Below are 26,202 nucleotides of genomic sequence, written 5' to 3'. Positions count from 1 at the left end.
TATATACTGGGGCTTTGGGGTGGGGGGAAAGGAGGAGGATTGGCAATAGATGTTAGCTCAGAGCCGGTCATCCTCAGCAAAAAGAGGGGATTGGCATGGATGTTAGCTCAGGGCTGATCTTCCTCACAAAAAAAAAAAAAAAAAAGAATGTGACCTTATAAACTCTGCTTCTTATGAAAAATGGATGTTAGACTGATTTTACATGAAAAGTTGGGTGATGGTGCGTTGACGTTTTGGCACCAGTTCATTTATAGGAGGGACGGGAATTTTAATTGCCTCATTCCTGTCAGAACATGAGACTTTATGAGGCAAGTGATGATTTTATTAATGACATGCCTTCTAACAATACCAACTACTGCCTAGCTTTTTTCTAGAGCCAAATTTCAGAAACGTGCATAACCACCCACTCTCTCCTCAAATGCTTGGAATCTAGATACTTTTTTCCCCTAAAGTAGATAGTCTGTTTTTTCTCTATGGAAGTTTTTGGGATTTTCCCCCTTATGCTTGGTGGCCGGAAATTTTACCAAGACTGTATAGGTGTGGATTTTCATATTCTCCCACACCGTAATTCATCTTAGAGAGCCCTTTGATCTGAAGTCTAGTGTCTTTTTCTAGCTCCAGGGAATTTTCTTTTATTATTTTTTTCTCATTTGATTGCTTCTGTTCCATCCTTCTGAAACTTACATGAGAGTTATTTGAAATCATCTGAATCTCTTTTCCATGTCCTTTAACTTTTCTTTAACATTTTTCATTTTACAAATTTTTTCTTTTGCACTGCATTCTGTGAGAATTCCTCAGTTTATTCTTTTAGTTCTGTTAAGTCAATCTTCAGCTATATCCATTCTGGAATTCAGTTCCTCCATTGAGTATTTAAATTTTTTTTTCCTTTTTGAATCCTGAGTGTAAAGGGTTGACTTAATTATAACACCTTAGTTCATAGCACAATGTTGTCATTTGTCCATTAAAGAGTCTTGTTTCATTCACTCAGTTTTCTAACTTTGTCCGTGATTTGCATTCCTGTTCTACCCACCACTGTTTCTACTTAAGATACTAGATGTATGTTGTTAAATATGCATATATTTTTGCACGCCAAAGGATATTTTGTTGTCTTCTGTATATGCTTTCTTTCTAACCTAATAAATATACAACATTATGCTATGCAGCATAGTTTTTTAAAATTTTGGTAATAATAATTTTAATTCTCAAAAACTCTTAATTGTTTCTTTTTTGTAGCTGTCATATTTTTGCTAATGAAGGTAATATCTTCTCAAATGTCTCCAGATACATTAGTTATACTTATTTTAGGGTCTTTTTCTGTTGCCTCCATTAATTTTCTATAGATTTTAGTTGTTCTGTTATTTGAATCAGATGATCCTTTCTACTGGTGTTAATGTTCTTCAAATATTTGGTGATGATTGACTGTTCTTATTGTTGGTGAGGTCTATTTCTTCAGCTAAATGAGAAGCCTTGTTTACTTGTCTGTAATTGCATGTTCCACTTTTGATGATAAAGGAGAAGCATGGTGGAATGTGTTGCCCAGAGGGCTGGATATTAGTTTCCTCAGGCTGACCTAACAAAGCACCCCAAACTGGGTGACTTTGAACAATGGAAATTTATTCTCTCACAGCTGAAAGTCCAAAATTCAGGTGTGGGCAAGGCCACTCAATCTTTGAAGCTCTTAGGGGAAGATCCTTCTTTGTTTCTTCTGGCTTCTGGTAGCCCCAGGCATTGTTTGGCTTGTGACAGCTGAACTCCAACCTCTCGCTCTAGCTTCATGTGGTTGTCATCTCTCTGTGTCTGTGTGTTTTCACATGGTGTTTTCCTCTCTATGTCTCTCTCCTCCTCTTATAAGGACACCAGTCATATTGGATTAAGGGCCTACCATCCTCCATTAGAACCTCATCTTAACTAATTACATCTGCAATGACCTATTTCCAAATAAGGTCACTTTCTGAGATCCTGGGGGTTAGGATTTTAACATATCAATTTAACGTATAACAATGGGTGAGTAACTTGTCCACCGACCAAGCAAAGATGGGCTTCCCATCCTTATCTTGTACATTGTCCTGCTTCTGCGGTCCCAGAAGCTACTCTGGGAGTCTCTGATTCCAGAACTCCCACTTTGGAGACCTGGACATGACAGTTTATCCTGGCGGCCAGTGCTCAAGTCAAAATGCCCTTTTCTTTCTGTCCCCTGCTGTCACGGAAGAAGTCTTGCTGGACTCTGCTTCTCAGGCCCCAAAACTGAAGCAAGGAGCCTTTCCTAAAGCCTTTTAGCTTTGTTTGTAAGTGAAGTCTGCAGCCAGCTGTTTAGATCTTTGGGTGAAAGAGTCACCGGCCAGATCTTCTGACTGATCCTTCAATAACTTGATTTCTCCAGGACTAATTTGCTTTGGTTAGCTTGGAGCATAAAACTCATCCGGGGTTTTCTTAGGAACTTTTGCTTCCTTTTGCAATAGCTTCTATTTGGATCTCGTGTTACAGGTTCTCCAACTTGTTTCTCCGTTAATCTGATCTCATCTGCTCCCCCCACAAACTGCTCTTTGTGTACTGGAAATTCCTCAAATTTTCTGGTCCACAGATGCTACCCTCTCCTGTTTTTCAGTCTGTTATGGATCCTTCTTTAACCACAGCTTCTCTTTAATTTCAGTGGCATTTGGGTGGGAAGGAGATAGATATATGTGTTTATTCTGCCATAATTATACAGTGTGAAGTATTGATTTCAACTAGGAGTCATCAAATTTTTTTCTGCAAAGGGCCAGATAGTAAATATTATAGGCTTTGTGGGCTATACGGTCTCTGTTGCAACTAACCAACACTGCCATTTTAGTGCAAAAGCAGCCTAGATAAAATGCAAATGAATGGAAGTGGCTGTGTTTCAATAAAACTTTACTTACAAAAACAGGCAGTGGGCCAGGTTTGGTCTGTCCTTGAAACCAGCGGTTCTCAAACTTATCCTGCATCAGAAGCTCTGGAAGGGCTTGATAAAAGACAGATTGCTCTCCTTACCTCCAGTATCTGTCTCAGTAGGTCTGGGGTGTGGGTCCCAGAATTTGGGTTTTTAATAAGCTCCCAGATAATGCTGATACTACTGGTCTGTGCACCATACTTTGAGAACCACTCATCTAAATAATTTTTGTTTCCTAAACACCACTGTCTCAATCATTCATTGATGATACAACTGTGTTCCTTGTTCATTTGTTCAACCCTTCAACAATTATTTACTGAGCTTCTACTGTGTGCCAGGCTTTGTTCTAGGTCACAAGAATAAATTCTCTGTTCTAATGAATGGGGTAACCAGACAACCAGAGAAACACAAGTATACCTATAAAAGATATAATATTGGATAGTAATACAAACTACATAAATAAAGCCAAGGAGAAGTAGAGACTCGTATAGGAAGAGAACTATTTTAGACAGGATAGTCAGAGAAGGTCACTTTGAATAGAGGACATCTCAACATAGATGTAATGATGTAAAAGAGCTAATTATGGGAAAGATTGAGCATTCCAGGCAGAGGAAATAGCAAGTAGGAAGGCCCTAAGGTAGGACTGAGTTTATATTTGAGGAAAAGCAAAGAGATCAGTGTAATGGGAATGCTTTGAGTGAGGTAAAAAGTGGCAAGAGTTGAGTTCAGAAAAAGCAGGCAGGGTGAAGATGTTTTAGAGATTTGTAGCCCACGAGAAAGAGTTTGCATTTTATTTTAAGTTTCATGAGAAGACATTGGAGGTTTTTGTGCAGAGGAGTGACATGATAGCATTTACAGTTTTGAAGTGTCACATTGGTTGCTGGGTGGAATATACTCTGTGGGAGTGGTGGTGGCAGGGGATGAGGATGAGAGTGAGAGCAGAAAGACCAGTTGAGGAGTTTCAAGAATTCTAGGAGAAAGACTATAGGGTCTTGGACCAAGATGATTTTAGTGATGAGACACAGTGGGATACAGAATATATTCTGATGGTTGAACCAACAAAATTTGCTGATAAATTGGTTGAGGAGTGTGAGGTAAAGAGCAGTACCAAAGATAACTCCTGAGTTATCTTTGTCTGTCCTGAGCAACTGGGTGGAGATAGGAAGGAAATTATGATTTTACCTTTAGAATTTTATGTTTGAGATGCTTTTTAGACATTCAAATGAAGTTGTCAAGAAGGCAGTTAGATGTTATAGGCTGGAGATCAGGTGAAAGGTCAAGACTAGGGATAAAATATAAATTTGGGACTCATCAACACACTTTTGATGTTTTATATCTAAGGCCATAAGACTGAAGGAGATCACCTACATTGTGAGTGTAGATAGAGAAGAGAAGGGGGCCAAGGAGTTAACCTTGCCGACATTGAGATGATGGGAAAAGGAAGAGGATCCAGCAAAGGAAACAGAGAATGCGTGTTGGAGAGTATGGTTTCCCAGAAGGCAAGTAAATAAAATGTTTCAAGAAAGAAAAAGTTATCAAACTTGTCAAATGTTACTGGGTTATCAAGAAAGATGAGAACTGAGAATTGATCACTTGGTGATCTTGACAAGAGAAGATGCAGTGGAACAGTGAGGGATAAAGCTATTCAGAATAGAAGAGAAGAAGAGGCCATAGAAATAGTGAACATAGCCAACTCTCTCTAGGGATTTCTGCTTCTGGTAATGCTTGCATAAGTTATATGTACCAATCCTGAGAACAGCTAGAAAAACAAGACTGATCATAAAAACTCTCTGCCTGAAGGTATTGGATAGCTCACAAAATTGTGAAGAATAATAAGTTTTGGAAGAAGATAGAAACCCAGAAAGGTAAACCCAGCACTGTGGTCTACTTTTCCGTTAGGAGGAAAACTAGCTGAGAGACTGAGAAACTGAACAGCACTTTTAACAACCTCAAGAGACTAATAGGACAAAATACAGGATATTTTGGAAAAATTGCTGGTTTGGTTCCAGACCGCTGCAATAAAGCAAATATCACAATAAAGTGAATCATATAAATTTTTTGGTTTCCCAGTGCATATAAAAGTTATGTTTATACTATACCGTAGTCTATTAAGTGTGCAATAACATTATGTTTAAAATAACAGTGTATATACCTTAATTAAAAAATACTTCATTGCTAAAAAATGCTAAGCATGATCTAAGCCTTCAGTGAATCCTAATCTTTTTGCTGGTGGAGGCTCCTGCCTCTATGTTGATGGCCGCTGCCTGACAGGGTGGTGGTTGCTGAAGGTTGGGGTGGCTGTGGCAATTTCTTAAAATAAGACAACAGTGAAGTTTGCTGCATTGATTGACTCTTCCTTTCACAAACGATGTCTCTGTATCATGTAATGTTGTTTGATAACATTTTACCCACAGTAGAACTTCTTTCACAATTGTAGTCAGTCTTCTCAAACTCTGCCGCTGCTTTATCAACTAAATTTATGTAATATTCTAAATCTTTTGTTGTCATTTCAACAATCTTCACAGTATCTTCACCAGGAGTAGATTCCACCTCAAGAAACCACTCTCTTTGTTCATCAAGAAGAAGCAATTTCTCATCTAAGTTTTATCATGAGATTGCAGCAATTCAGTCCCATCTTTAGGCTCCACTTCTAATTCTAGTTCTGTTGCTATTTCCACCACATCTACAGATGCTTCCTCCCCTGAAATCTCAAACCGCTCAAAGTCAACCATGAAGTTTGGAATCAACTTCTTCCAAACTCCTGTTAATGTTGATATTTTGACCTTTCCCCATGAATCACGAATGTTCTTAATAGCATCTAGAATGGTGAATCCTCTCCAGAAAGTTTTCCATTTACTTTGCACAGATCCATCAGAGGAATCACTATCTATGGCAGCTCTAAGCTTAAGAAATGTATTTCTTAAATAATAAGACTTGAAAGTTAAAATTACTTCTTGATCCATGGGCTACAGAATGGATGCTGTGTTAGCAGGCATGAAAACAACATTAATCTCCTTGTACATCTCCATCAGAGCCCTTGGGTGACCAAGTGCATTGACCAGGTCAATGAGCAGTAATATTTTGAAAGGAATCTTTTTTTTTTCTGAGCAGTAGTTCTCAACAGTGGGCTGAAAATATTCTGTAAACCGTGTTGTAAACAGATGTGCTGTCATTCAGGCTTTGTTGTTCCATTTATAGAGCACAGGCAGAGTAGATTTAGCATAATTCTTAAGGACCCTAGGATTTTCAAAATGGCAAATGAACATTGGCTTCAACTTAAAGTCCCCAGCTGCATTAGCCCCTAACAAGAGAGTCAGCCAGTCCTTTGAAGCCAGGCATTGACTTCTTTCCAGCTATGAAAGTCCTAGATGGCATCTTCCCCCAGTAGAAGGCTGTTTCATCTACATTAAAAATATGTTGTTTAGTGTAGCCGCCTTCATTAATTATCTTAGCTAGATCTTCTGGAGGATTTGCTGCAGCTTCTACATCAGCACTTGCTGCTTCCCCTTGTACTTTTATGTTACGGAGATGGCTTCTTTCCTTAAACCTCATGAGCCAACCTCTGCTAGCTTCAAACTTTTCTTCTGCAGCTTCCTCACCTCTCTCAGCCTTCACAGAATTGAAGAGAGTTAGGGCCTTGCTCTGAACTAGGCTTTGGCTTAAGGGAATGTTGTGGTTGGTTTGATCTTCTATGCAGACCACTAAAACTCTCCATATCAGCAATAAGGCTGTTTTGCTTTCTTATCATTCCATGTGTTCACTGGAGTAGCATTTTTAATTTCCTTCAAGAACTTTTCCTTTGCAGTCACAACTTGGCTAGCTCTTTTACGCAAAAGTCCTACTTTCGGCCTACCTTGGCTTTCGACACGCTTTCCTCACTAAACTTAGTTATATCTAGCTTTTGATTTAAAGTGAGAGATGTGCAACTCTTTCTTTTACTTGAACACTTAGGGGCCATTGTAGGGTTATTAATTGGCCTAATTTCAATATTGTTGTGTCTCAGGGAATAGGGAGGCCCAAGGAGAGGGAGAGAGATGGACGAATGGCCTGTTGGTGGAGCAGTCAGAACACACACAACATTTATCAATTAAGTTTGCTGTCTTATATGGGAGTGGTTTGTGACACCGCAGAACAATAATAGTAGCATCAAAGATAGCTGATCATAGATCACCATAGCAGATATAATAATAATAAAAAAGCTTGAAGTATTGTCAGAATTACTAAAGTGTGACACAGAGACACAAAGTGAGCAATTGCTATTGGAAAAATGGCATTGATAGACTTGCTCGATGCAGTGTTGCCACAAACCTTCAGTTTGTAAAAAACATAAAATTGGCAAAGTGTAAGAAAGCAAAGTGCAATAAAATGAGGTATGCCTGTATGTAAGGCAGAGTATGCCAAAGGAAATAGCCATGTAGTCACCCTCCACCAGGCTTTGAGTTAGAATCCCAAAAAACTAACTCCTAGGAATAAGTGTGAACCAGAAGTAGTTCAAGTCTGGCAGAGACTAAAGCCTAGCTTCAAATAAACTCAATCCTTAAAATTGAATTAACAAAATCTCACATTGCTAGTGTTCCTAACCACCTGCCAGAAGAAAACCCAAATTCTCTCTAGAGTAAAATAACATTATTTAAGGCCTCAAATTATTTCTACAATGTCTTAGTATACAATGTCCAGCACTCAATAAAATAACCAGTCATACTAGGAGATAAATGACGTGACTGAAAACCAAGGGGAAAAAGAAAAAAACTCTAACAATAGAAACAGACAGGAGTATCAGGTAATGGACTTAGCTTTAAGATTCTTACTCTGCTCAAGGAAATTAAGGACAGATTAAGAAATTTGACAAAAAATTGGAAGCTATGAAAACAAACAAAATTAAAATTCTAAAACTGAATTTACGTGATAACTGAAAGTAAAAACCAATGGATGGATTTAATAACTAATTAGACACAGTTGAAGAGAGAATTAATGAACTAGGAGATAGGTAAAAGTAATTACCAGAATGAAGTATAGAGAAAAAAAGGAATGGAAAATACAAAGAGAGGGTTATAAAATAGGAGATAGAGTGAGAACATCTAGTGTGAGTAATTGGAGCCCTGGAAGAAGAAGAGGAGACAGAAAATGGGACATAAGCAATATTCGAAAAGATAATGGATGAGAATTTTCCAAATCTGTTGATGAATATCAAACCACAGATTCAAGAAGCAGTGCAAACCCCAACTAAGATAGCTAAAAGGACAACCACACTTAGCCTAATTATAGCAAAAGTGCTGAAAACTAAGATGAAAAGAAAAAATCATAAAGTAGCCATAGGAACCTCACAAAGCAACAGTTAGAATGAGATTTCTCTTCTTTCATCAGAAATAATGGAACTTTCCAAAAGTTCTGAAAGTAAATAACTGCCAATAAAGATTTCTAAACATCTAAAAATGTATCCTTCAATAATGAAGATGAAATAAAGACATTTTCAGACCAAAAACTTGTGAAAAAAATTTTTTTTCTAGCAGGCATGCATTATGCACTGAAAAGAATACTAAAGATTTTTTTCCAGGGAGTGGGAAAATGAAACCAGATGGAAGCTAGGAGATGAAGGAAAGAATAAACAGCAACTAAAATGGTAAATGTGTATAAATCTAAATGACTGTATAAAACAGTAGTTATAATTCCTCTTGGGTCTAAATATATTCAGTAATAAAATATACGAAAACAATGTCAAGGGGGAGTTAAATGAAGTTAAAATGGTCTAAGTTTCTTACATTGTACTAGGAGAGGTAAAAGTGCCAGTTAATATTAGATTTTGCTATGTCAATGATGATGTAATCTCTAGAGTAACTTATAAAAATAATAAAAAAATGTATAACTGTTATGGGGGGAAAATTACATTATTTATTATATAAATAATCTCAATCAATTTGAAAAAGGCAATATAATAAAGAAACAAAAAATGTAGAACTATGGGAAAATAGGAAGCAAACAGTAAAATAATAGAATAAAGTCCAAATATGTCAATAATTACATTTAATAGGCCTAAATGTTGTCATTAAAGGCAAAGGTTGCCAAAGGGAATTAAAAAAACAACTACATGTCGCTCTCAAAAGATATACCTAAAAATACAGGAAAACAGAAAGATTGAAAGTGATAGGATAGGAAAATATATGCCATGCAAATACTAACCAAAAGAAAGCTGAATAGATACGTTAATATCAATGTAGACAAATGTTTTGAGGAATTTTGTTTTATAGGTTTGCAGAGAAATGGGTCAAAAACTAGAGGGAAACGTTGGTTCAAACTATTTATTTAATACTTGTGTACTAATGGGAATAATACAGCAGAGATGAGTAAATTGATGACACAGGAAAGATGTGTATAATTTAAGAGCAAAGCTCTTTGAGTAGAAAAGGGGATGGGATTCAGTGCTGAAACAGGAGTTGGCCTCAGGGACAGGAACAATTTTTTTGTTTTAATAAGCAGAGAGTAAGAGTCCAGATGCATGTACCTTGGGAGATAGATTTGTTGATGAGAGGATGAGACAAGTCTCTTCTGATTACATCTATTTCCTAAGGAAAATGTACCAGTTGAGTGTAGGAGGAGAGGTTATTATTGGTTTGAGCAGAGGGAAGGTGTGAAATAGCAGTTTTAACAAGAGGAAAAAAAAAGGCTATGGAAATATACAAAGATTAGGCAGTGTTGAGGGTTCACGTATTTGGATCATAAGTTTAAAGTGAGGCTAGTCAGTGTGGTAGTTGCATGTTTTTTCCCAGCCAAGTCCATCTTCTTCAGCGAGGATGTAGAGTAGGTGAAGAGTTTAATCGGTGCTCAGGTGAAGTGAGGTAAGATGTGGGCACAATTTCTCTTTATAAATGCTACACTTCCCAGACTAAAGGAGACCTTTGTCCCTCCCTCTGTCCTCTTTTACATGCATGGGTAGTGAGGTGGTGAGTGACTGTAGTGCTGGTTCTGCTGAAAAGCACCTCTCAGCAAACCCTGTCTGACTCCACAGCTGGTTGGGGCTTTGAAGCTCTGAAATTAGCATGCGGACTATTTAGCACTTCTGGTTCTCAGCTGTGGGCCTGGTTGCCAAATTTGAGAGAATAGGAAAGAACTCACTTTGAACTTCATAGCATCGTTACATCTGTCTGCAGAGACAGAACAAGCAGATGCACTTAGGTTCTGTTTCGTGGGATCCCAGCTCTAGGGACTGGGAGGATAGGTCACCTACCTTACCTGTGGGTTATATCAGCATCCCCCTTTATGTATATCTCCCCCTTTACTTGAGGGACTTTGAGTAGGTTTCTGTGCTTTGCAAAAGAGCAATTCTTGACAAAAAGATCAGTTTCCTCCTCTGTATAAATGAAGAGGGGTTTTCAAACTGTGCACCGTGGATCCCATGTTGTCACAGGGACTTGTGAGCAGGATGGAAGAAGTAATAAAAAGGCACGGCTCTGAGGCCCGCAGCCCACTTCAACTCTGACCCCTATTACATACTGGGCTTTTGTTAGGCATTTTGCTCTAAAAAGGTTCTGTTAAAAAAAATGAAGATAAAATCTACTTTCCCAGCTCTTACACTGTATAATTCCGCCATGTAAACCCATACATATTGATCTTTTGTGATAGTACAACTTCAAGTTACAAGACAAGGGTGGGTCTGAAATCATTTCCCAGCACGTGCCGATCATTATGGCATGGTCATCACAACCCCTGAGCTTAGCTTCCTGGTTCTCTGACTCTTAGAAGATGTTGTAAAGTCAGTCACCGCCCCGTCCAGCTGAGGAGCAGGATGGAGTATTGGTTCTAAGAAGATCAACAGCTTCCTCACCATTACGATTTTGGCACCTATGTTCCTTTCCTTTCTTCTCTCTCTTCAATTTTGTTCAGAAATACAAACGTTTTGCTGAGGGAGCCTCACTTCAGTGGGGTAATGCCTCTGGGCAAGGGATTAGCGAACTCAAGTGATTTCCTCAGTCTCTTCCAGTTCAATAATTTTACAGCTGCATGAACTGGCAACTTGTTCTTGGCACTGTTCAAATGGGCATCCATTAATAAATCTGAGAATGTCACATACTCATTAGCAACTAATGTAAGGACCCCTGACCAGCTGAAGAAGTAGAATTAGCTGAGAAAAAGAAGGTACTGGACGTTAGCCTCAGGTCATGTGTAATGGTCACTAGCCAGTCATTTATTAATTTATTCATGCTTGGGATAATTTTCAACAAATAAAAGAGCAAATAATTTATTACCTCTTCAAGGAGCCACTTGAGAACACCTAGAAAAATTGGCATGAAGAAAGAAGACATCTAATTAACTGAGTAAAACTTAACATTAAATCCAAACTGGAAAATTTCTAACACTTACTTTGAAGACAGGTTAGAAAAAGGGCTACTACATCTTGTTCATTTTCTTGGAAGAAAATTCTAGAGTTAATGTTACCAATGAAAATTACACATTTTTGTTGTTAAGTTGTATGTTTAATTTTATGGATCCCATGCTTAATAGGCCATAATTTCTCACAGGCTTCCTCAGACATTTGGTCTATGGTCTGAAAATCAGATCAGAACCATAAATTTCTTTTTTATTGTTTTTAAACAAAATTAAATGTAGCTCATTATTAAAATAGTAAAACACATCATTTAAACAGTATTTTTAAAAAATCAAAAATTATAAAATCGCTATAGAACAAACGCTTAAAGAAAATAAACCCTAGGCAGACTTCATTTTGAGTAGAAAAGGAAGCTCTGTGTGGAGAAGGAAGGCACTGGGCTCCTAGCCAGCAGATTTTCTAGGTCTGTTCTTTGTGCTCCAGGGAGACCTTGAGTGACTATTCTCCATGAGGGTGTTAATTGTATCAGAAGTTTCATTAAAAAATCACCTTATCAAAGGAGCAGGGAAATGCTTTCCTTTTTCTTCCCACTGCTCCAAGCTGTATGCCTTTCATAGTTACAACTGTGTATGCTGAAACTAAAAAACTACGCTGGATCCCTTAGCAACTGAGATTATTGTAAACAGCATACAATGTACAGAACACACACTCTGTTTTTGTTTTGGTTAAAAAAATCTGCTTCTGCTGTAGAATTCCCCATCCTGTTTAATCACGTCACTCTTTAAGTCATCCAAGCTAACAGAATCCCGGAAGTCCCGTCCTAAATGTCTTCCTCTCCCTTACTCTTTAGATTCTTTTGGTCATGAATTCCTGGAAAGTCTGTCTTCCTATCATATTTCATTAGCTCCCCTCTTTTATCACCCCCTCTGTAATGACCTTCCCTCATAGAATGCATTGTTTCTGTCCTGGGACATTACAGTTGTCTCCTTAGATATTCTTCCAGCCTTCCAATTTGCCTTCACCCTTTGGCCCCCACCATCAAATCCATCTCCTAGATAGTCTACAGATAGATCTTTCTAAAATGCAAATCTGATCATGTTAAGCTCCTGTTTAGTTTTTTCAATGGCTTCCCCACTCCCTGAAGGACAAAGTCCAAACATAGTTTCATGTCATACAATGACATTGTTGATCTATCTGGCCTGGGCCCTGACCCAATCTGGTATTTCCTTCATACTCTATTCCAGGACTTGAGTCCTTCCAACACCTCCCATACCATCATTTTACACCTCCATGATGCTCACTATGCTACCTATCTTCTCATTCTATCTGAAGGACTCCTACTTATACTTTAATACCCAGCTCAAATAGTTCCTCTTTTTTGGATCAACTTCACACTGTCCTGACTTTGCTCTTCTAAAGAGAATTGGTCATATCCTCCTTAGTGATACCTGTTAGCCTAGAATCCATTGCTGAACTAAAATCTGTCTTCCCTATGGGACCGTGAGTAGAGACTAGGTCATTTCTATCTTGATACAACCTCTGTCTAGAACTGGGCCTGGTATATGGGAGGTGGTCTTTAAATATTCATTGAGTGAATAAAAGGAAATCCAAGCTTATACAAGAACACAATATTTGTTCTTTTTAAGACAACTTTTATTGTTTTCTTCTGTTTATAACAGTACTACTCAACAATTGTAAAAAATTTAGAAAAGATACAAAGAGTGAATCATCTAGTTTTCAACAGCCTATGAGTACGAATTGAATCTAGATGTCTTTGTGCGTTACTTCTAAGGCCCTTGTAGACTCCGTTCCTCCTATCACTGGGAATTCTCCAAAGGGTAGGTTCTGTGTTTCAGAATAGGCCTGTTCTTGCTTATTGTTATTATCTAGCTCATGGCTAACCAAGACAGGAATCCAATAACCAAGACAGAACTCAGCTGTTGTCCTTGACAGCTTCATTAAGTGCCACTTCACGTTGGAATCCTGTTCTCAAGCTGCAGCTTCTCTGATGTCTTGGTACCAGAAAAGTTGACACTTGATTTCTCCCTCTCAGTACTAGAGATGCTAACACTTTACCATCTTGCAATGCAGTTGAGTGCAGGTACTTGACTGCTGCATCTCAGGGCTGGTTGATTACGGTATGGCATGTGCAATGCTTAGCAAAGTGGTCCCATAGTTATGTCACCTCACTGAATCTGGTTTGCAATTCTAGAGCCCTAGATTCCTTTTTCTCTTATGGTGAATTATTTCTCAAGGTCACTATTGTTGCTCTGTTTCCAATTGTGCTACTCTCAACTCCTTTCTTCACTATCTACAGGCACATCTCTATATGTCTGAATTCCAGTAGTGCAGAGAATTCAAATTTATACTCCAGAAGGCCCCTAACCCCCCCTGTAATAATGAATAATCATCTTTTGTAATAGAACAAAAAAGAAAACAACTGAACTCCACTCAGTGTGCTAAGTGTTTTTCCTAATTTGTACCATTAGCATTATCTCTATTGTTTTTTTAAAAAATCATTTTATTTATTTTTATTTATTTATTTTTTTCCCCCAAAGCCCCAGTAGATAGTTGTACATCATAGTTGCACATCCTTCTAGTTGCTGTATGTGGGACACGGCCTGAGCATGGCCGGAGAAACGGTGCGTTGGTACGCGCCCGGGATCCAAACCCGGGCTGCCAGCAGCGGAGCGCGCGGACTTAACCGCTAAGCCACGGGGCCAGCCCATCTCTATTGTTTTTAATTGTAATAAATTGTTTACCTGTATAAGCGATAAGGTTTGTAGTTACTTTTGCTAATTATGAAAAACCTCTGAAGTATAGTCAGTTGGGTTAGCAAGTCCCAATAGCAGATGTATAGTTTGCTCTTTGGGGAACTGGTTCATGGTATGCTTTCATCAATGTGTTAACGGTAAGTTCAACTGAGTTGTACATAATTCAGATGGAGAAAATGGAATCTACTTTTTCTCCTAGATTGCCTGTGTTTTGTTTTGCCTGGATGTGTATCTGATATTAGTCTGTTGCTTTACTACTTTAGACACAATCTATGTGTTTCTTGAGATAGGTGTTTCATGAATAGCACCCAGTTATAGGAAAATGAAAGTTCTTTAACAATAATCATAAACACTGGATATACTTGTGTGGTAGATTCAGATAGTATATTTTTTCATGGCTCATGGTACCTTTTAATGAGTATCAAGGACTGGTACTTCAAGGCTTTTTATTATTTATAATGCTATGCAGTCTGACAAATCAGATAAGATTGTTTTGTTATGCTTAGCTTTAGTGAACATAGAGAATGTGCTAAAGATCATTTTCTTTCTTTCTCTGAATTAAATGTACAAAGAAATACACATATTTCAAACTCATCACCCATAAACAAAGAGATACGTTAAGATCTTCAAGTGGTCATTTTATTAAACAAATACAAATTTGAAATGTTTCTGATAAAATATACCAATATTGAACAAAAATATGTGTAAAGAGTAATTCTACAACTGGGAAGACATCTCAGTTTTATTAATTTTGTTGACATCTTCCCAACCATGTCTAATCTTCAGTATCTTCTTCCTCAAGCATGGCAGGAACAGAATGGCTTTGCATATCAGGACAACAATCGGAAGTAAAACAGCTATCATAAAAGTTGGAGGTGTATACCATACAAATTGTTTTATATCTACCCATTTATTCCAGGCAAAAATCAATGCATGTACTGTGCCCAGTAGAAGAGAAACAATTCCTAGCTTGCTCTGCAAAAGAAAAAAAATTATCTTGGTGAAGATTGGTTCAATACGAGTTTATTCCATCCTACCTCATCTGGATATGTTCTGTTGCTTGGAAATTCTTTCCTTCACCTGTGATTGTTTCCCTATTACATTTTTACATGTCCCCACCTCACCCCCTTACTTTTGGGTAATGTCTTTGTCTCCAGGCTAAGTTGAGAAAATTCACAATCATTCTCCTTTCAGTCTCAGCTAATCAATAACACCGTCTTCCCTTTCTCCACACTTTGTTCATCTCTCTTATGAAGTTTATTTTATGGTGCTTTGTCTCTTGTGCATTTGCCTTAATTCTGCCTATCAAGAGACATCTGAAACCAGGGACTCTGTCTTACTCATCACAGGATCCCTGCAGAATCAACAGAATGATTTGCGTATTTTAGGTGCTCAATAAATATTGCTGGGTTGACTGAAGATTAGTGCAAAAATCAATTTGACTTCAGTGATCTTTATTAGTGGTGAAAGCAACTAAAGTGACCGACTCTGATTTTGGTACATGGATACCAGAGGGAATGAACTTGGCCTATGCTAAAAAAAATCAAACATTCTGATAAAATGGAAAATGTCAACAATTATTCAATGTTTGAACAAAACACAGAGATATGGAAATGTGAAGAAAAATTTCAGCTTGCATTGGGATACTTGGTACCATCCAGATAAAGTTGCTCAAAAATAGTTGTTCAACAATGTAATTTTATGGCATTCTAACAATAGCTTTCTAGATAACTTTTGACTTCTATTTACTTTACTGGAAATGGTCATTAGCTTGCCAGAATAAATCCAACTCACAATTATTCAGCAGTAAGTACTCTGCAGTCCCAATGAATACAACCAGATAGCTAAGTTTATATTTTCAGATATAAATCTCCAAGATAAATTGTAGAGTAACCAGTTCTTGGATTATAAATGAAAAGTTTCTAGGTTATTAATTGAAAAATACATGTGATTGGTTGAAGATTAATTTCACCAATGTGTACTGTATACTTATTATGGGCTAGGTGTTGTGCACATAGTGGAATGTGCTCAGTTGTCAAAATGCAGCGCTTGAATTCCTCATTAAATCTGAAAAGTGCTGCTCAGCATAAGTGTGACAGGCAGAGCAATGTAAGAAGAAAGTTATTTAGGGATAAAGTGGCACATGTGTACGGTGACAGACGGCAACTAGACTTGTGGTGGTGAACACAATGCAGTCTATACAGAAGTCGAAATATAATGATGTACACCTGAAATTTATATAATTTTATAAACCAACGTGATCTCAATAAAAAAAACTTATCTAAATCTAATGGGGAACAGAAAACTCCAATAGCTCTCAGGTTGAACCTATAAAATCAGCAAATACTGCACTTAAAAAATACGGCACAATCTCTAAGCCACATTGGAATAATTCAGATGGAGACATCCTTTGCAGCCTAATCAGATGCCCGGATAATATGTCTGTTAGAGTATACGTATGGACATGTAGAAAGGATAGTGGGGAATGTTTGACTTTGTGGGACTTTCTAAAGACGTCCACCTGTAACAGCTATAATTTAAAAAATCTTGGCAGTGCTTATGACTGAATTAAATTTAGTCCTTTGAATCTTGTCAGACGTGGACCCCCTTGTGAATTCTGGCACATTGCTCATTTTAGGGTGTAATCTACCACTAGGCGATTAACCTCGGTAAATCTGAAATAGTTTTGAATTCCAAGAATATCGAGAAATTTCAAATGAATAAGCTACATAAAATGTAACTTGGAAAAAGAAGCCTTTAAAATGAGATATTAGAATACTTGTGGTAGATAAAACTCCACATTTCAAGGACAAATGCTTTTTTATGGATAGTACAAAGCTGTGTAACTTAAAAGGCATGAATAAAATCAGAGGATAGGCAAAAGAATATTTTTATTTTTGGGAAACTAACAAACTACGGATATTGAATTCCTAAAATATCACATTTATAGTTATTAGATGGACAGCAAATTGTCTGTTTCAAAAGTTAGAAATAATATTTTTCTTTGAGTAATGCCTTTTACTTATGTCTAGAAAACACTTCTATTTAGCAGCAATAGAGAAAAGTGATAGGACAGCACATTATTAACTGGAACAAGTGTGGGATCTTTGCTATTGGAAAACCATTTGTTATTTTTAATGGGGTAAAGTCAGTATACTTGATGATATTATAAGCACAAAAAGAAGATTTACCTCTCTGAGAGACGAGAGTTATTTTATACATACTTTACCTGAATATAGTGAAATTCTCTCCATGTCAACGAGTCGCTCACAGATGGAATAGATGTCACAGCCAACAGAGCCAGTATTGCAAGTGCCACAATTCCCAGAGACACATAAATTTCCATTCTCCAAACATCATGCTCAATCCAGGCATCTTCTTTATTTTGTTGGACCTACAGAGGGTGGAAAGAGGGAGGAAGGAATGCAAACAACACTTGTTTCTGGCATAGGAACCTCCTTCTACCCTCCCACTAGGGAGGGCCTGATAACTAGAGGCCTCCACTAATTTATAATTTTGTTTTTGCATTCCTCTAAGAGAAATGACATAAGAGCTTTCAATCTCTTTCCTTGAATGCAACACTTATATAATCTGTTTTATTAATTTATATATAGTTATTTGAAGGTTAGAATTGCAATGTGCATGCACATGTGGTAAATAAGCAGAAAAGAAGAACAACTGACATTAAAAAGTAATCTTGTGAGGGTGTCAGAAGATTGAAATGTGGCCCTGTCAATGAACAAAATACTTGGTTGTGTTGTTAAAATTGTAGTTTACTATTTTCAGCTTAAAAAGAAACATTCCTTAATGTAAAACTATACAACCAAGCCCCAATGAAGAATTATAATAAAAACATTAAAAATGCAGGTTACTTTTCAACACAGGGTTTCAATAGAGGTTTGGAGTACTGATATTAAAATAAGGAGTTAGTTTGTTACGTGACTCAGACTTTTTAGTTTATAGTGATAGTGTCAATATTATCATCCTACCTGTTGATATGCCCAGTTTAGCAACTTGTATCTGTAAGACCGCCTCATTGGATAGGATAAACTGTAAATTGCATGCAGTACAGCAAAAAAGAAACTGAGAAGCCCAAGTTGCTTTCTTGCTAACATCCACCTATCCAACCAAGGTGGAAATTTCTTATACTTGGTTCCATTACGAAGCTGTACCACTGCTGCTATCACACCTGGCAAATAAACCAGGGTCAAGAGGGTGATGGAAACCATTGGCAAGACTTTGTTGATGACCAGGATTGGAATTTTATAAAAATACTGTTGATGGGAAGTTACAAAAGGGTGAATTATTTCCCTCAGAAGAGTGTAAAGAAAAGTCAGAGATGATATGATTGCAGCAATTTTCATTGGCAAGCGCCACTCTGGAAAGAGTTCCAGTTTGTGCTGAAGCCCTGGGGGGCAATCAAAGTCATCAAAACGAGTTGTTTGGTTCAAGTGCAAAAGCACAGATCTTTTCAGTACGCTGTTCTCTCCTGAGTCCTTATTCTATAAAGGAAAGAAAACAAACATCTTAAAATTCAACAAAACAATGGGATATCTCAATCTAATTATTTATTGTTCATTGTGCTTATCAGTAGAAAAGAACATTTAGAACCTTGCTTTTGGATACTGCTTAGCTGAAGATGGCATACTCTGTGTAGCACTGATCAAAGGTGCACTTAGATATGTTGGGGGTCTCCATTAATTCTGTTATTCATTTTTCTTTAAGACAAAAGAAATACATGCTTCAGATATCTCCACTAAAGCTTAGGCCATTGAATTTCTATCTTGAAGGCATGAAAGAATGGAATAATGCAACTGGGAAACTAAAATTGGAAAACTTAAAAAAAAATCCAATAATCTTTGGTAACAATAATAAAACTTGTAAGTTGTAAAAGTTGTGCTTGTTTATGATTTTTTTTGGTTACTGGACAACTCTCTGCAAAGAACGGAAGAGTGAATTCTTCATTAATTCAAGTACAAAGGATTAGGAATAACATAGTCATTACTATTAGATAAAAATATGTAATTTCTATCATGTAGTCTATTTCTAAAATATCTCATTTGTGTAAGTACTGATAGACAAATAGTCTATTAAAGGAACAAAGGCTATATAAGTAGTTAAATCCCATAGGGATGATCTATTTCCTGAGAAAATTATACTTCTTTATCCAGTTGCATTTCTAAGTAGCCAACATCAAAAGAAGTTTGCATTGAATATTTTGTCATTTCCCCAAGTGACTGATATACTAGCAAATGAAAAAAACCAAAACTCAAAATAAGAAATTATATCAGAGTGTTTCATATTGTGTTACTTTATGAACAAATTTACTTTCTCATCCAATATGTTATTCCTCATTTCTTATAGCTCTATCTGTAGAACCACATTTTAATGCTTGAAATGATGTTAATGATTATCTTGTTTATTTACTCATTTTATACAGAGTAACTTTAATTCACATGGTTCTGTATAACTTTAGTGTTTAAAAATGACCTCTTGGGGCCGGCCCAATGGCGCAAGCGGTTAAATGCACGTGCTCCGCTGCGGCAGCCCAGGGTTCGCCGGTTTGGATCCCGGGTGCGCACTGATGCACAGCTTGGCAAGCCATGCTGTGGCGGCATCCCATATAAAGTGGAGGAAGATGGGCACAGATGTTAGCCCAGGGCCAGTCTTCCTCAGCAAAAAAAGAGGAGGATTGGCAGATGTTAGCACAGGGCTGATCTCCTCACCAAAAATAAATAAATAAATAAATAAATAAAAATGACCTCTTGCCATTTGACTTTTACTTTCAGTAATAAATCACTGTTACATCCGATGTTTTTTCCAATTATTCCATTTAGAAGGGAGTTGATGAGCATGATATAGCTTCTGTCATCACTGCGTGTTAAAACAATCAACTGAGATCAATGTTCTGTTTATGGGTAAAGAATTAGGGAACAGCAAGTAAGACAGCTAAATTGAAAATGAAAATAGTTTTATTTTATGCATACTGTTATTTTACAGAGTTATGTGCTTATAATATCTTATTTTTCCTATTAAATAATTAAGATAAAATAAATAATTTCTGTTAAAACTGCAGTTGAGATCATTTAGAAAGGTAAAAAGAGTTTGGAACCAAAATTTTCTACTACTTTTTCAGTCAAATAATATAGAAAGAGGGCTGGCCCCATCGCTTAGCGGTTAAGTGCGTGCGCTCCGCTACTGGCAGCCCAGGTTCGGATCCCGGGCGCACACTGATGCACCGCTTCTCCGGCCATGCTGAGGCTGCGTCCCACATACAGCAACTAGAAGGATGTGCAACTATGACATACAACTATCTACTGGGGCTTTGGGGAAAAAAAAGGAGGAGGATTGGCAATAGATGTTAGCTCAGAGCCGGTCTTCCTCAGCAAAAAGAGGAGGATTAGCATGGATGTTAGCTCAGGGCTGATCTTCCTCACAAAAAATAAATAACTAAATAAAATAATATAGAAAGAAACACTTAATCTTGAGGTGGGGCAAAAGTGGGACAAGTGATTCTTATTCTGAAATTGAATGTATTTGGTTAAACCAGCTTACTGATCTCCTGGTAAGCTGCCATGTTGCCTGTAAAAAATCCGTGTTTCCCAAACTCCTGTTATATGGGCATTGATGACTCTTTTAAAAACAAACCCATAGAATGTTAGAAAAAACTGGAAGGGCCTTGGAGACGATCTGGCCCAACTGTCTAACTTTATGGATAAACCAAGACCCAGGATTTTCAGTGACTTATTCTAGGTTATTCAGCTAGTCCTTGACAGTCAGTCAAAGTACTATTTCTCTCATATACCACACTGCCCTTCACTCATCACAATTTCAGTGACAGGAATCAGAGTGAAGATATCAGCCGACCAGGGTGCAAATCACCTTTACAACACTAGGAAATATAGAACAGCATTTGAATTATGTTTATAGATTTTAATTAATTAATTATTATTTTACCAAATAGTCATCTTCTTCTAGATTCCTCCTGGGCTTCATTTTCCAAAGTTCTTCTTGGTTTGTGATGTCTTGTCTGCTCTCCATTAATTCTATAAAATAGAATGGCTTCAGCTACCTAGGAAAATAAAAATAATTATCTTCTTCAAGTCAATGCTATTTATGATATTAATGTTTGATGGGACAGTATGAAAAATTTACTCATACAAGGATTAGAGTGGCAGATAAAGTACAATGAAAATGCAGATTGTGACTGACTTACACATTTAACTTCACATTACAATCTGTAAGAATCTCAAACCAGTGCCCCGTGTCAGTGTAACTGCTCTTCTTTGTCCAACTATCAGTGCAATGAATGACCTAGGTGTCTGTGGAATTCAAAGGGATGGATGTTGCCTTTTATTTTAGAAGAATTTAACTCCAGATGCTCATTTAGATGAAAGCCAACTCCCCTCAAAGGTAAATAGAATTAGGAATGCATTTTTTTTAGAGTCACAATGTTATCAACGGAGGTTAGAGTTAGCTGATATAAGATTATTTTTCAAGAAGTTGTGTTTAATAGACTTTTGGGGTTGACACTGGAATCTGAAATAATAATTAAATGATTTTATGGGGAAATGTACTCTGCGTTTCAGACAATGAACAGAATAGACACTGTTGGTGAGGTGAACAGATAGTGGCATAAAGGACCAAAAGGTTGTATTTTTCAGAGTGCCATTTTCCCATCAGAGTAATGGGCTGGTCTTTGTTGGTAAGACATACATTGCTAGTGTATTTCCAGTGGGGTTGTTGAGCTGTGCTCAATCACTGATATGACCACTCTCCTGGTCAACCATGTGGAAATTAATATTGTCAAACTTCCTACCAGATAAAGGAATTTTTCCCTTAATCTCCTTCACAGATCCTTATTCAGGCTTGGTGTAACATTTTTTAGGGAAGAGAAACATATGGTGTCACAATATTATTCATTGTTTTCATTAGTTCTAAATTTATTTCCAGAGGAGTACATCACCAATTTGTACTTTCTGAAATGCAGTGAGAAAAACAGACGAGATATACAACAATTTGATTTTCAAAAAACATTCCAAGTGTTTCTGAGTTTTAGATCACCTGTACTATTTTATTAAGTGGAAAGTTGTGTCCAGGAGTAGTTTAAAATATTTAATACATTCTCCAACTTCTAAAGGTTTGATCTTCACAAAGAATAAAGAGGAGCCGTCTTTACATAATGCCAACATTTGCCTTTGTTGAAGTGCTCTGAGAACATTTTCCAGATATTATCTATTTCAAAATTTCACAATATTCATGCTGAGGATATTTGTTGTTTTGGTCTGCCCACATTCTTTTCTTGTTTTTTTATGATCTAAAACATTTCCTTTATTTGGAGAAATGCCCTTCCTTTGGCCATGGAAGTGGGCATATGACTCAGTCTTGGCTAATTACAGTTCTCTATTCCCTTGATCACATTGATTTGCTTAGGGATGGCACACTACCTTGGTTGAACCAGTTACAATCCTTCTCTGATATTTATATACAGAAGTGGAAGATACAGAGATGTCTTTAACATTTTAAGTTGGAATGATAAAAGCCCACCATGCATTTTTCTACATGCTGTAAAGACGAAGATGTCTTCAACAGAATAGAAGAGGGGGCCCGCCCTGTGGCATAGTGGTTAAATTCGCACGCTCCGCTTCTGCAGCCTGGGGTTCGTGGGTTTGGAACATGCGCGCGTACCTACGCCTTGCTTATCCAGCCATGCTGTGGCAGGTGTCCCGCATATAAAGTAGAGGAAGATGGCACGGATGTTAGCCCAGGGCCAATCTTCCTCACACACACACACACACACACACACAAATAGAACAGAAGAAAGCCAACACACAGAACACAACCAAGAAATGGAGAAAGACACAGAAGAGTCTTGGTGGCATATTTTAAGTATTTAGAATCCCTGAGACCACATCCTGAATTTCTCAGGTACATAAGCCAACATATTCCTTTTTTGCTCACACTAGTTTGAGTTGGTGTTCATCATTGGTATTTGAAAGAATTCTGAGTAAAGCATACGCCACTAAAGTATTTATGAACTGAACTCTGATGAGTTGAGAGGGCACTGAGGAGGAAAAAGAGAAATGAGATTTGTCCCTGTTCAAAGGAGGAGCTTATAGTCTATTTCCCTAAGAAGCATTATTCCAAGTCATATGATGATTTAACCAACATTATAAATAGAGTAATTTGTGGTGCATGTGTGTCTAGGAATAGAAATTTCATCTACTGCAATCAAACAGAAGAAATAATTCCCTACGTTTAGCAGCTGTTTTAACTCTGTGAGTTGCAGGTATGGCAAAGATGTTAACATGTAAATCTGCATTTATTCAATATTAACTCATTAACTGTATTGTGAACAACAATGTCTGGCAGTGAACAACGTCTGGAACACAAAGTTAAATGAGATGGAGCCTCCACTCCCCAAAACCTCAAAGTCTAGGAAAGAAGGTAGACATTTCAACAATTAACTGCATGATAGTGCAATGAATCCTAAAGAAGACAAAGTTTTATAGACAGATGGTGGCACGGGAAGAGTGAAGGCTCTCTTCTATACCTGGTCCTGGGGCATCTAACAAGTTGGCAGTGTTTGCTGATTGAGGGCCGCTTTGTACAGAATCTGGGTGAAATGCCAGAAAGGCTCTGGAGAGGTATCCAGCCATCCATCTGCATGGTAGGGAGACCATGCTGAGGAGCAATGCCAAGGAAAAGCCCAGGGCAGTGAAGGAGCTTGTTGACTGTGAGGCCCACAGTCAACTTTGTGCCCACAAGCCAAGAAAACAAAATATCAGTCAAATAAAATATGTTGGTTTCCATCAGACATTAACCAAATATATAATTTAAGTTCTACGGTAAATTCTTTTCATGAAAAAATAAATAAATAACAGGAAAGAGCACAGTGTTCAGATGTTAGAAACTCCAGAATTTGACCCAAAGTTCTCTAACTTTCATCCTCATTATAAAGCAAAGCATATTTCTGATGTGACTGTTCTGTTTTGCCATACCAGGATGGCTGACCTGATGTTCCTGCTAAATATTGACACAGCCTAACCGGCTCATGTTTATGTTGAAGAGTTTAGAATATGAAGAAACTCAATGGCCAGGATACATTGTGGGTTGCACTGCATTTACAAACGTTCTATACTTTCAAGCGCACACTCGCTTTACCATTTTTAACGATGTGAAGGGGAGATGTTTTTCTTCACTGGGCTGTTTTTTTAAGCATTGCTTTCTCCCTGTGCTTAACATTCTGTGCTAAATGAATGACCTTTTATTAAACGTCAGGATGTTGAGGGAAATATTTTTTTTTGTACAAAAAGAACAGAGTAAGGAATTTGGAAGCCTACGTAAATTTTGTGTCTACAAACTCCTTCCAGTGGATTTTACCCATGACATATGTAAAGCTTTGATTGACTGTTTGGAGGGAACTTGAACCCCAACCCAGATCCTGAAAGAGTAGGACTAATGTTCCAAGGACTTAAAATGAAAACCTCCTGTTACTAGGAAATCTAAAGACAAGTTGTACGATTTTAAGAACTATGTACCAATCATTCATCAATGCGATGCAAACAAGTTGAAAACTTGCCATCAGAACCCAACCTAAGGACAAACTTAATAACCCATCATATCCCCTGAGCCCTCAGCGGAAAGGCTTCCTTGTGCGTCCCCGGCTCCCAGCCCCTGGCCAGGCCACAACGGAGCGGTGTGCTCTGCGGAGAGCTCGGCTGGAAGGCAGCGCGCCCTGGAGCCGCGCATAAGAGGCGAATTGAGCCGCGCTCGCTCCGGAGCGCCGCCGCCCCAGGAGCCGGCCGGCCCGCGAGCCGCTACAACTTCCCTCCCCTTCCCACCCCCGGAGGCTGGGAGCCGGCGCCCAGCCTCGCAGGGACAAGTGGAGGCGGGGAGCAAGCGGCAAGCCGGAACGACTCAAGGAACTCACCTGGTCCCCGGTGTGATCTGGCCGCTAGTTGCGGTCGCAGCGTCTGCCCTGAGGTGCCCGTCCCACGCGGCGCCCGGGCCTCCGGAGCGCTGAGCCCGCTCTCCCGCTGCAGACCCCGCCTTCTTGTCAATCACCGCCCCCCCCCCCCCCCCGCCCAGCGCCACCTGCCGGTGCTTGCTGTCCGCACGGGTCCTGCCTCGGACGGACAGCCCCGGAGGTCCCAGCGGCCGAGCCAAGGATTTCCCCACGTTGCAACCTGGCCGCTCCCGGGTTCCCTTCAAATAGTCCTGTCCTCTGCCTGAGGTCTGCGCCGCGCCCTCCCTCTCCTCCCCTTTCTTTAATCTCCCAGGTAAGGAACATTCGCGCAATTCTTTAGAGCAGTGGTTCTCAAACTTCAACGTGTATCACCTTGTAGAGCTTGTTGAAACACCGATTTCGGGCCCGCTGACACAGTTTCCGGTTCAGCACGTCTGGGATGGGGCCTAAGTTTCTGCGTTTCTATCAAGTTCCCAGATGATGCTGAAGCAGTCTCAGATCACACTTTGAGATGGGCTGCTTTAAAGTTTAACTAGCTCATTGAAAACTTCACAGCAACTCTGTGAAGTGGCTGTTATTTACAGCTGAGGAATCTGAATCTGAATCTCTGAGAGTGACTTGCCTCCTAAATTGTCCAAATCTTGTGTCCTAAACCACACACACCATCTCCTCCAACTATGAATAAGCCCTTACACCCCACTTTACTCCTTTTCTTTCTCACTTCAGATGTTAATGGCAACTTCCCATACACCAGCCCAATCGACGCCAAACCTAAAGCAAAGTTACCGTCAATATTTAAAGTTTTAGGTTGTTTTTAAAATATGGAGAAAGTGAGAATGTGAGCAGGACATTTACTCCTTTGAGTTGAAACCAGCTTCAGGGTAGGAGTCTAGACCTGAACTGCGACATCTGGGAATTTGGTGTGCAACATTCTCAGAACTAGTCTGATTAGAAAATGCAAAGGAAAATGAATGCTCAACCACATTTTCCATGAGTGATTGTCCTTTACTCAGAGCTAGGGAGCTTAGGACTGTTTGTGCTTTAATGGTATTTTTTTTGTCGTCATTGACTTTCCACAGGGTAATCTTAAAGCCCTTTGAAGATTAAATTACTGTGGACTGACGCCTTGTGGTAGAAATAGAATCTTACACTTCTTATTTCTATTGAAACTAGAAAATAATCATTTAAAAAAGTTTTAGAAAAAAATCTGGGTGTGAGGGGGCCGGCCTGG

General features: G+C 38.4%; 1 protein-coding gene across 1 annotated transcript; it reads right to left on the bottom strand.

Annotated features, from left to right (window-relative positions):
• Positions 1-14,615: 14,615 nt before the first annotated feature.
• STEAP1 (STEAP family member 1) lies at positions 14,616-25,042 on the bottom strand. The gene is made up of 5 exons (XM_004431322.3): positions 24,936-25,042; positions 20,960-21,074; positions 17,992-18,504; positions 17,232-17,396; positions 14,616-14,977 (listed from the first exon to the last, which is right to left on the bottom strand). Exons 2-5 carry the CDS (start codon positions 21,041-21,043, stop codon positions 14,720-14,722), a joined length of 1,020 nt encoding a protein of 339 aa, XP_004431379.1. The 5' UTR covers positions 21,044-21,074; positions 24,936-25,042; the 3' UTR covers positions 14,616-14,719.
• Between the last annotated feature and the right edge of the window lie 1,160 nt (positions 25,043-26,202).

The sequence above is a fragment of the Ceratotherium simum genome, chromosome 1, assembly GCF_057802395.1.
Source record: "Ceratotherium simum simum isolate JZ-2026a chromosome 1, ASM5780239v1, whole genome shotgun sequence".
NCBI classification, from domain to species: domain Eukaryota; kingdom Metazoa; phylum Chordata; class Mammalia; order Perissodactyla; family Rhinocerotidae; genus Ceratotherium; species Ceratotherium simum.
Note: the sequence above shows the minus strand (reverse complement) of the source record. Positions and strands in the feature narration are given on the sequence as shown.

Coding starts and splice junctions, on each gene's coding strand:
- STEAP1 (XM_004431322.3), bottom strand. CDS start 21,043: ATGGAGAGCAGACAAGACATCACAAACCAAGAAGAACTTTGGAAAATG. Junction 18,505..20,959: donor TAGAAGAAGATGACTATTTG/GTAAAATAATAA, acceptor TTTCCTTTATAG/AATAAGGACTCAGGAGAGAA. Junction 14,978..17,231: donor GAGAATTTCACTATATTCAG/GTAAAGTATGTA, acceptor TTTCTTTTGCAG/AGCAAGCTAGGAATTGTTTC.